Source organism: Pantherophis guttatus, chromosome 12 (genome assembly GCF_059756535.1).
Source record: "Pantherophis guttatus breed Tessera chromosome 12, ASM5975653v1, whole genome shotgun sequence".
Classification (NCBI taxonomy): domain Eukaryota; kingdom Metazoa; phylum Chordata; class Lepidosauria; order Squamata; family Colubridae; genus Pantherophis; species Pantherophis guttatus.
In genome coordinates this window covers 4,923,736-4,935,971 of record NC_142074.1, presented here as the reverse complement: position 1 = coordinate 4,935,971, position 12,236 = coordinate 4,923,736, and the positions used below count along the sequence as shown (strand labels likewise).

The 12,236-nt window shown below is 41.7% G+C and overlaps 1 protein-coding gene across 4 annotated transcripts in view; it reads left to right on the top strand.

Moving 5' to 3' along the window:
* Positions 1-12,236, top strand: part of LOC117675990 (vascular endothelial growth factor receptor kdr-like) — a 197,098-nt gene that overhangs the window by 160,228 nt on the left and 24,634 nt on the right. For all 4 annotated transcript variants that reach the window (XM_034435095.3, XM_034435094.3, XM_087877452.1 and 1 more), the window contains 3 exons: positions 1,206-1,303; positions 2,369-2,491; positions 3,149-3,260. In XM_034435095.3, the coding sequence (XP_034290986.2) occupies positions 1,206-1,303; positions 2,369-2,491; positions 3,149-3,260 (333 nt within the window). The remainder of the gene's footprint in view (positions 1-1,205; positions 1,304-2,368; positions 2,492-3,148; positions 3,261-12,236) is intronic.

The window sequence follows — 12,236 nt, the reverse complement described above, 5'->3', positions numbered from 1 at the left end:
CAGGAATTGCGGAAACTGTCGTGCGACCACACTCTCAACAACCTTCGCCATAAAGCGAAGGTTGGAGACAGGACGATAGTTGGCCAATATTGCCGGATCCAGGGACGGCTTCTTGAGGAGAGGCCTCACCACCGCCTCTTTCAAGGCGGTGGGGAAGTAACCCTCACTCAACGAAGCGTTGATAACACCCTGGAGCCAGCCTCGTGTAACCTCCCGGGAAGCCAGTACCAACCAGGAGGGACACGGGTCCAGTAAACATGTGGCCGCACTAAGTCTCCCCAAAATCCTGTCCACATCATCAGGAGTCACAGCATCAAACTCCTCCCAGATAACATTCTCAAGACTATTCCTCGTCACCCTGCCCTGATCTACCCAGTCAGAGTCCAAATCCCCCCGGATCTGGGCGATTTTGTCATACAATGCAATGCGCGTGTGGCCCAACGCATGTGCCCCACCCCGTGCATGTGCACATGCCCCCCCGTGCCCTGCCCCCCACGCATGTGTGCATGGCCCCCCTGCACGCACCCTGCCCCCCATGCATGTGTGTGCGCACCCCACGCAATCACCCCACCCCATGCACGCGTGGCAGAGACCCAAAGACCAGCTGGCTGGTGGGAGGCATGCATGCGTGCTCAGCAGAGATAAACTGGGGCAACGGCTCGCATGCCATCAGAGAGGTGCTTTGGAAAATAGTTTGACCCCCTCATCTTTCTAGGAGTCCCTCAAATATTGGAAGATTGCTATTATGTCACTCCTAGTCCTTCTTTTCATTAGATTAGCCATATCCAATTCTTGTAACTGTTGTTCATATGTTTTAGCTTCCAGCCCCCCACACCCCCCACACCCCATCATCTTTGTTGCTCTTCTCTGAACTCTTTCCCATTTCCAGAAAGTTTGCCCACTTTCTGGTCTCTTTGGATTTCCAGTTTTGGAGATCTGTCCCCTTCTGGTCTACACCAGGATTACTCCATCTGCAAATGTGTGAGGAGTTTGGGGAAAAACCTCCGCTTCCTCTTAGCAATGTTCTTAACAAAGATGAGTCATCTGATTATGTAGCTTTCAGTCTTGCTATATTAGCCTGTTTGTGGACACATACAGTCATAGGGCTGGAAGGAACCTCAGCACAGAGCTCTGGCCATCTTATGTAGGTGAGCAAAAATATCCCTTTGCACCTCTGGCTCAGATCATCCCTTACTTTCTCCTAGACGCTGAAGATCTTTATAAGCGACCTCTGACTTTGGAGGACCTGATTTGCTACAGCTTCCAGGTGGCTAAAGGAATGGAGTTCCTGGCCTCAAGAAAAGTAAGTCTTGTTGCAAGAGGTATCAAAAAATATGGCTTGGGTTCACATAACAAGTTAAATTAGTCTTTCCTGAACATCACAAAATTCCAGCTGTATGGATCTCAATTCTCAGAATTCCAAGCAACAGGAATGTTGACTAGGAAATCTGGGACAGTGAAGTCTATACATCTTGAAAGATGCCAAGTTGAGAAACACTATACCAGCCTAAACTAAAATGGGTTGGGACCTCATTTCAGTCATTACATATTCATTTATTGGGATATTACATATCAATCCAGCCAATCATCATCCAGAACCATTTTGGGCATGATCCTGATTTTCCTCTTGTTATTTCTAGTGCTTTATCATCATGAGTAATCTTTTTTAATGCCATCCAACATTTCAACAAAGCAGCCATAGAACTGATGGAGTTCTATTCTTTAGATTCAGACAAGAACTAATAAGTGTTGGGGAAACGTATTTGTATAACCATCAGCTGGATCTAATGTTATAAGATTCAGAAGTTGTGATAACAATTTAATTAGCAAAATGCAATCCTGTTTTATATGGAGGTAGCAAAGGAGCCCTTGAAAGTATTCGTTGCTTGGAAAGGTTTTTGAGCTTCATGGGGGTTCAAAAATCAAGCAAGTGCTAAAAATTACACAAAAAATAACACACAAATGTAGGTAGGCCTGATCCTAACCAACTTGTTCCACAGTATCCAACCACCCCATTAAGAGTCAAGGTGTACCACAACAATTAAACCTGGACTGTTTCATATACACAGTAGATGATATTCCACAAATCCATAGTCAAAATTTTCCTAATGGTCCCCCTTAAGTTCTCTAAGATGTCATAAGACACTGGAGAACTTTAAACTGCAGAAACGAACAGGGACATCTAGGGAGGTGTCCACAAGTGTGGGATCCCAGCATATGCCTTTTTATCTGTGGCACCTGTGAAAAATGACCAGGACTCCCATCTTCAGATTTTTCAGACCACCATCCCACACAGAAAATCTCCTTGGTAATAGATGAAAGTTATTTTTTCCCTCCTGAGTTCCTTGTGTTTCTGTTTTCATTCCAGTGCATTCATAGAGATTTGGCAGCCAGGAACATTCTTCTTTCTCAAAACAACGTGGTGAAGATTTGTGATTTTGGATTGGCCAGAGATATATACAAAGATCCTGATTATGTGCGGAAAGGAGATGTAAGTATGGGGTTGGGTGCCATAAGACGCTTTTCCCAGTTGCGCCCTTTATGTAGTGGAATGTGGTCTGGGTTCCCAGGAGGGAGGGGTTGATTTCCATGGAGCAAAGAGGCAGAGGAGCTTGGAAAATGTGATCAGCAGGAAGAGGGTTGAAATGGTTCCTCTCTAGCAGCCCCATAGTATTTTTGTAGCTATGCAGATAGTTGCTTTAGTCTGGCAAGGTTCTGACTATAGGTGGAGAACAATAAGGGAAACTACTCATAAATAACTCTATGTGTCGTTCTGGATTCTTGGGCCCTGATATCTGACCTCCTTTGACGGCATTAATCAGAAATGTTATTCATCCCTGCTCCCCATCTCCCCCACCCTTGTGATATTGAATAGGATGCACATGCTTTGATCAATGTATTTAATATCCAGTTAAAATTGGTAACACAACTAAGTCTTCTTTCCTAACCGTGAGGATACCATCTAAAATGGCACAATGTGCATCCCAACATTGCAACAAAAGGTCCGTCTTTTTTTTTTACTTGCATCACAATGTCACAAGCAAGTACGGAAGGGGTTGAGTTTGCACTGTAACACACCACAATGGACACTGGCCCAACTATCCGTCTTGGATACACAGAGCAACTTTGTACTTCTTTCCTTTCCCAGGCCAGGCTGCCCCTGAAATGGATGGCTCCAGAAGCAATTTTTGACAAAATCTACACAACTCAGAGTGATGTCTGGTCCTTTGGTGTGCTGCTTTGGGAAATATTTTCCCTAGGTAAGATTGTTTTTCCTTCCTTGGATTTTAAGTAGAAGAGGTACTTGCACTTAACGTCATAAAAGGATATCAGAGTGGGACATTTGCTACTGGAAATTAACCAAACTAAACCATGAATGAAGGCGAATATGCATGTCCCAGGATCCAATCTGGGTCGGTCACAGGTTTAGTCTTCTGAGCTTTCAGACTTGTGCCCATCCTCAGGGAACTTCTCTCTAGCAGAATACATGTACTCTGAGCTATTCTAGGCATAGTATTTATGTGGTGCCTGGTTGTGTGTGGCTTTTTACTTGTTGATTGGGGTGTTGGTGGCTGATTATTAAGTCGTTGGCTCTTGTTTCCTTGTGCTGTCAAATCCTTGGCTCATAGAATAGCCCAAAGCAGACATTCTGGTGAGAGAGAAGTTCCCTGAGGATGGGCTCCAGCAGGAGTCTGGAAGCTCGGAAGGCTAAACCTCTGGCCCAGATTGGATCCTAAACCACATTTATTTGAGGCGGTCCTTTTCTAGAAGAAAAGTCTCTTTCCTTTAAAAGAGCAACAAAATCTGTGTTGCAGCCAATCTGCTGTCAACAGCCTGTTTCATTCATTCCTCATCTGGAGCGCTTGATGAGTGTGAATTGCTGTGGACATCCCACCCGTTACAGTTCCAACGTGGGATGCTGGACTAGCAGCAGAGAAACCTAAGTTGAGTCCAGCCTCACCTATGGAGCTGACTTGGGGTCAGGGGTAACTTTTTAACCAAACAATTGCTATTTATTTATCAAATGTATAAACCACTTCAGGCAAAGGGCCCTGATTACTGTACAGGGAACCATAGCAGCACAACCGATGTAAAACAGTGCAATCAAAGACAATTAAACTAAGACACAGCCTTGCAATGACTGTTATTTCTGGCACCAGGAGTTTTGCAGCAATCAAATTTTAAGACTGTCTGGAACTGGTTGGTAAAAACCTCAAAGGCTACAAGGGTGGGAATGGCTATGGAGGTAAAAGGTGGATGTATTCCTGGAAAAAGGACATAACTCTAATACAGGTTGTCCCAAAGGTGCTTTTTCAAAAGGCAACTGGACTTTCTTTGTTTTTGCTTGAAGACATTTAGCTTCTCATTCAAGAAGCTTCTTCAGTTCTGACTGAATAGTGGAGAATGGAAGGAGAAACCCTTCCATTTCCACTATTCGGGTCAGAACTGAAGAAGCTTCTTGAATGAGAAGTGAAACATTTTCAAAGAAAAAAAGCCAAGGAAGTCCAGTTGCCCTTTGAAAAAGCCCTTTGAAATGGTTTGGGACAACTATTTATTTATTTTATTTTATTTTATTTTATTTTATTTTATTTTATTATTTTATTTTATTTTATTTTATTTTATTTTATTTTATTTTATTTTATTTTATTTATTATTTATTATTTATTTATTTATTTATTTATTATTTATTTATTTATTATTTTATTTTATTTTTTATTTTATTTTTTTATTTGATTTATATGCCGCCCTTCTCCGGAGACTCAGGGCGGCTTACAATGCATTAAGCAATAGCCTTCATCCTTTTGTATATTTTATACAAAGTCAGCTTATTGCCCCCACAATCTGGGTCCTCATTTTACCTACCTTAGAAAGGATGGAAGGCTGAGTCAACCTTGAGCCTGGTGAGATTTGAACTTGCAGTAATTGCAGGCAGCTGATGTTAATCACAATGCTATCAGTCTGCTGAGACATCAGGCCCTGGTCATTCATTCATTCATTCATTCATTCAATTTGTATGCTGCCCCTCTCCGAAGACTCAGGGCGGCTCACAATGCATTTAAAATCATGATAAAAAACATTTAAGAATTAAAAACATTAAAACCCATTCACACCATTCATGGCCGGATCTCGCCGGATCGCAAGAGCGAGATCAACGGCCCCAGGCCTGCCGGAAAAGCCAGGTCCTCACCGCTTTTCAGAAGGCCAATAGGGTGGGGATGGTCCAGACCTCAGGAGGTAACTGGTTCCATTTATTTATTTATTTGTTTGTTTGTTTAATTGTTTGTCAACAAATACAAGGAAACAAGTATCAGTAGAGACATAGACATGGACACATGAAAAAAATGGCACAAATAAATGGATATAAATAGGCAAAACATAGCCATAAACACATAAAACGATTACATATAAATGGGGACAGTAGGACAGGGACAGTAGGCACACTGGTGCGCTTATGCATGCCTCCTTAGGAACTTCTTAAGAAACATGTAAGGTCCACAGTAGACAGTTTTAAGGTAAAAGGTATGGGGGTTAGAGAAACTAACAACAGGATCGGTAGAGTGTTCCAGAAATTTACTACTCTATTGCAGAAGTCATATTTCCTACAATCAAGATTAGAGCGAATTACATTGAGTTTGAATCTATTGATAGCCCTTGTGTTATTGTGGTTCAACTTAAAGAAGTCATTAACAGGTAGGACCTTAAGGTAGATATTCTTGTGTACTAAGCTTAGGTCGGAATGTAGACGGCGTAGTTCAAGGTTATCCAGGCCTAAAATTTCAAGCCTGGTGGTATAAGGAATTTTATTGCGAGCAGAGGAGTTGAGTACTCTTCTTGTAAAATACCTCTGGACTCTCTCTAATGTATTAATGTCCGAAATACAGTGTGGATTCCAGGCAGGTGAGCAGTATTCAAGGATAGATCTGGCAAAGGTTTTGTATGCCCTAGTTAGAAGTAGAGCGTTACCAGAGAGAAAACTTCATAATATAAGGTTGACAACTCTTAATGCCTTTTTAGCAATGTTGTTTCTTACAATGAGCTCTGGGGCTTAGATCTTTTGAAATGAGTACTCCTAGGTACTCCTAGGTAACCATGACCTGGATGACTGAGAATCTCCGTAGATATCTAATACAGGTAGTCCTTGATTTACAACTGTTTGCTTAACAACTCTTCATTTTTTTTATTTTAAAAACAAACCTTTAAAAAGATAAAAGATTGTACAAAACGTTCTTAACTCTAAAAAAGAAGGTACAATTCTAAATTACATATATACTAAAACTAACAAACAGGATTATCTATCTATATTTGAACATGTAAATACATATATACATTTACCTTAATTTCTTTATGACAGTGTAAATTTGTTACCCTTAATTTCTTACTGTATTTGACTTTAATTTTTTTTCCATCGATTGATCCATTCATATCATCTCTCCCATATTTTATAATACTGTGAGTCTTCCTTGTTGGCTTAACAACTCTTCAGTGTTACAACCAATCTCCCTGGGAGTACTTACAACCCCATTCCAAAGTTCTGAGAGCTGCCCCTCCTCTCCACAGTTATGATCACATTTTGGGTGCTTAGCAACCAGCGTGCATTTAGCAATAGCAATAATAATAGCATTGGAGCTTATATACTGCTTCATAGAGCTTTACAGCCCTCTCTAAGCGGTTTACAGAGTCAGCCTCTTGACCCCAACAATTTGGGATGGAGGGCTGAGTCAACCTTGAGCCGGTCAGAATTGAACTCCTGGCAATGGAAGGCAGAGTTAGCCTTCAATAGTGCATTCTAACCATTGTGCCACCACAGCTCTTCTACGGCCATTTGTTGTGTCCTGTGGTCACATGACTGCATTTTACAATTTTTTTGGCAGAAACTAGCATTTAGTTCCAATTTCCAGTAAAGTCAATCCATAGAGAACAATTAGTTCACTTAATGACCGTCACAAGAAAGGTGATAAATTCAGATTGGTCATTTGGTTGACCTGCTTGACAACTGTCACAATTTAAGACCATAATGAGCAGTCTCCATTACAGTCATAACTTGAGGATTGCCCACAAATAAATGAAAATTAGAACAGCAGTTGTAGGGAATTCCGCTGCCCTAGAACTAAACCCAGCATTGACATTTTTATCAATGCCTCCAAGAGACCTATTTCCTGTCAGCACCAGACATAAGTTAGAAGTACACTATGTGAGAAAATGCAGCAGCCGCCCATCCTGTTGGCTGCATACTTTAGAAGGAGTTTCCCAAATCTACCTTTTAGCATGAGATGGAAAATCTAGTAACATCCTGAGCACCTACCCCTGAGTTTTATGAACCAACCATTTTGGTCAAGGTCAAGAGTTGGCTGGCTGGGCTCTCAGATGCTCACTCTTGATTCTTGGCTCAGGAATTCTGGGAGTTGAAGTCCACAGGTTGTAAAGGGGGCATAGTTGTCCACCCTCTCCTAATTCACGGCTTCCCATGGATCTCAGCCCCAAAGATTTTCCTCCTACAGAAAGACAGAGGGAAGCAGGAGAGAGAATTCTGCATTATTCTGCATTATGCTAATTTTTGTGGCGTCATCTCTCCTCCAACAATTCTTCCCAAAATGCTGACCCTCTGAAAAATGAAACACCAACAAGACCACATACTAGCTGATGCTTTCTTTATGGAAATATGGGAATTCAGGCCAAGCTCTGCATATTCTTTTGGAAGAATGGAGATCAAAGAAGGGGAGGGAGAAAACGTGCAAGCCATAGAACACTTGAAGTGGAGTTTTTTGTCACATTGGTGGGCAGTTCTAAGCAGCCAGACCCTCGTGAAAGGAGAACGTTTTCAGGATGATTTTTTTTTTTAAATGAAAACCATAACTCGTCATTTCTTGGTCACATTAGTGCCTAGAGGTTTTCTTAAATCAGTCTTTACAATTGTAATTGTGGGACTACCTAATCTGAGCTGCAAGTCTCCAGTGCTGACATGATAGAAGAGTTCCAATATTTGAGGGGCCTCCACAAAGAAGATAGAAATAGACATCCATTGCTTTCCATCACTCAATTCCAGCAAAAAATTAAATGCTCACACTCTATTTTCCAAAGCACCAGAAGGCAAGACAAGAAGCAACGGATGGAAACTAATCAAGGAGAGAAGCTACCTAGAACTAAGGAGAAATTTCCTACAGTGAGAACAATTAACCAGTGGGACAGAAGTTGCCTTCAGGAATCAGGAATGCTCCATCACTGAAGGCTTTCATGAAGAGACTGGACAGTGACTTGTCTGGAACGGTATAGGGCTGTGATGGTGAACTTATGGCATACATACCGGAGGTGGCACACAGAGCTCTCTCTGTGGGTATGCACGCCATCTAGTCTTCAGGTTTCAGGTGCTCCAGCATGCATGTGGTTTGACATCACTGCCCTATACCATTCCAGACAAATGGCTCTCCAGTCTCTTCTTAAAAGCCTCCAGTGTTGAAGCACCCACAACTTCCACTGGTTAGTTGTTCTCACTGTCAGGAAGTTTCTCCTTGGTTGGTTCTCTCCTTGAATAATTTCCATCCATTGCTCCTTGTCCTGCCTTCAGGTGGTCACAGGCACCATCTTTTCCTTTCTGTCCGCTCCCTGCAGACCATCCTTATTTAGCATCTCCCAGAAGCAAGGTTGGGCAATTCAGCGGAACAATTAATTATATGTGAGTCCTGTTCACAACCATTTGCAAATATCAAGCAAGTCAGAGCTCTGGATTTAATCCTTCAACAGACTGGAAGCAACGAAGGCGGTCTATTCCAATTCCCCGTCAAATGTATTCTCACAGACTGGAGGTGATAATCATCTGGAAGGGAGTTTGATACACATGTTTGAGCAGATCGGGGAAGGAAAGTAATAAATAAATATGAAGCTGGGCTTCCTGGCTCCCTGCGGGTCACAGTCTAAAAATAGGGGGAAAACACAGGAAGGAAGGGGAAGGTGGCGACAGAAAAAACAACAGGAAAAGGACATGTGACGATGGTGTGGGTTTCAAAACCCGTCGCTACCAGTTCGCTCATGGGCATGTGCGCACACACAGAAGGGCAGGTGGGCGGAGCCTCCCACCACAGCCACTGCCCTAGAGTGGGGTGGGAATGGAGATTTTGCAATATCCTTTCCCCAGGAGTAGGGAGGGAATGGGGATTTTTCAGTATCCTTCCCCTGCCATGCCCACCAAGCCACACCCACAGAACCAGTAGTAAAAAAAATTGGATTTCACCACTGATAATATGTGAATATAGTTTGTATTGCTTTGGTTTTGCCTGTGTGCAGTCCTATTGAACTGTGGATTTTTGAAGAAAGCAGGGTTAGACAAACTATAGCTTACTGTGGATCCGCTCACTTTTTTCAAGGCTGAATTGATTTATGAACTACATTTAAAATTCAATTTGGGTATTCCTCGGTATGGGCACCTCATTCCTTTAACTAACAAGATTGAAGGTGGGAAGTCATGTTAACCTGTAAGGGACAGAAAATTAGGAAGATTTGTTAACCAGAAAGGGTGCAACTAGACTCTTCCTCCTTAATCTTCTTCTAGATCAATGTTTCTCAATCTTGGCAACTTGAAGATGTATGGACTTTAACTCCCAGAATTCCCAACCAGCATGGGGAGTTAAAGTCCACACATCTTCAGGTTGTCAAGATTGAGAAACTCTGTTCTGGGTTTCGGCTTCAGTTTCAGAAAATGATGAGGCAGGGACTGTGTACTAATCTAAGCAGAAAATGGAAAAGGAATGGAACAGAAAAGAATAACAGAGTTGGAAGGGACCATGGAGCAGAGGTGGGTTTCAGCAGGTTCTGACCAGTTCTGGAGAACCAGTAGCGGAAAATTTGAATAGTTCGGAGAACCAGTAAATACCACCTCTGACTGGCCTTGCCCCCATCTGTTCTCTGCCTCCCGAGTCTCAGCTGATCGGGAAGAAATGGGGATTTTGCAGTAACCTTCCCCTGGATTGGGGAGGGAATGGAGACTTTTACAGTATCCTTCCCCTTTCACACCCACCAAGCCACGCCCACCAAGCCATGTCACGCCCACCAAGCCACACCCACAGAACCAGTAGTAAAAAAATTTGAAGCCCACCACTGCCTTGGAGGTTTTATAGTTCAACAATTCCTTGCTCTAGCAGGAGCCCCTCTACCATTTCAGACAAATGTCTGTCAAGTCTCTTCTTAAAAACCTCCAGTGATGGAGCACCCACAACAATTAACACTAGTTATGTCTTGAATTATCTAGGACCAGAGTGTTTAGTATATTTTAATTGGTTTTTGTTTAATTAACATTTGTATTACATGTATTTTTTATCGTTCGCTGTTCACCGCCCTGAGTCCCTCAGGAATAGGGCAGTATATAAATTTAAGTAATAAATAAATAAATAAATAAATAAATAAATAAATAAATAAATAAATAAATAAATAAATAAATAGTTAATTGTTCTCACTGTTAGGAAATTTCTCCTTAGTTCTAAATTGCTTCTCTCCTTGATTAGTTTCCATCCATTGCTTCTTGTCCTGCCTTCTGGTGCTTTGGAAAATATAGTGTGAGGGTTTAGTTTTTTGCTGGAGAGAAAAATGGACCCAGGATGGCCACAAAATCGAGTGATGGAAAGCAATGGATGTCTATTTCTATCTATTTTCTCCAAAAACACCCAAACAAGCATTTTTTCTGCCTGTGATGTGGTCAAAGCAGCAGCAAATTTTCCTAGTCCAGCTTGGTTCTTTCCTTCCTGCCTACCTCTCGCTGTTAATTTTGCATCCAACTTGAGTAAAGAGCCCTGGAGTGAATGTAATGATTTGTCCTAATTAGAGTGATTGGTTGCCTTCCGTTGATCCCGATGCCGTGCAAGTAGAAATGAGGAAGTGCAGGGGAGAGGAATGGCAGAGAGCCCCTCAAGGCTAAAGTGTAAAATGGAAAGGAAGGAAAAGCATCTCATGAAACAGCCCAGCTCTGCTTGACGGAAGAAAGGTGCGGAAGGAACATCAGCAAATATTAGCTGGAGAAATGTTGCCTTTACAAAGCAATTGTAGGAGACAACCGGGGGGAGGATCAAATGGTCAACCAATGGGATCAAATGGTCAAATGATCAAAAAGTGGAATGCCTTGCCTTCTGAGGTTGTGGGTGCCCCATCAATGTAAGCTTTCAAGAAGAGATTGGACAGCCACTTGTCTGAAATGGTATAGATTTCTCTTCTCTTCTCTTCTCTTCTCTTCTCTTCTCTTCTCTTCTATTCTATTCTATTCTATTCTATTCTATTCTATTCTATTCTATTCTATTCTATTCTCATCATCACTCTCTACACTCCTGTAAGATCTAAGTCCAGTCCCCCCCCCCCCGAAATCCATTGACTCTTATCTATTACCTTTGACCATTAGTAGTTCAGATTCTTTTGGAGAGTGTTAGCATGCAATAAACTTGTGGTCATTTAAACCACCATGGCTCCTAATTTCTTGCACCTGATATTAAGTTTTCATGTGTCAGTCTGGAAGTATTTTGCTAATGCCTTCTTCTGTAGTTTTTTTTTTAATTTTGCAACCTAGCCTGCATTCCTCAGATTTACTGGTGGTTTTCCATCTGAATCCTAATCGAGTTCCCTTCCAAAAATAACCACTGCTTATATGTCAAGATCAGACATAAACTAGACATACCAAATTCCCTCAATTGAGATTCCATTTGCATTAAAATGAGATTAAATCTTCTTCCATTTTCTTCCTTAGCTTCGGGGAGCCCAGATTATGAAAGAATGGCATTCTGTAGCGCCTATGGGGGACATGGAGGAATTGAGACAATTACAAAGCTTGAGCTTAATCAGCTAGTTATGAACTTTTGATGAGGAAGCCAACTATCAGGAGACAGATTTCCGACTGTGAAATAGAAAAGTGAAGTACACAACAGTAGCTTCTGCTCCCTTAAATTGACTGTTATTTTATCATTATTTTGCTATCCCACAAAGCATTTGGGATTGAGGTTTTTTTCTAATATTGGTTGCATGGATGTAGTCAAGCAATTAAACAGGCCACGACTGCTTGTTTATGGTATTATTTATTTATTTATTTATTTATTTATTTATTTATTTATTTATTTATTCGTCAGACATGTACAAGATAACATGAACACAGGAAATGACTACAAATAAATGGGGACAGTAGGCAGGCTGGTGCACTTATGCACACCCCCTTTACGGACCTCTTAGGAATAGGGTGAGGTCCACGGTAGACAGTTTAAGGTTGAAGC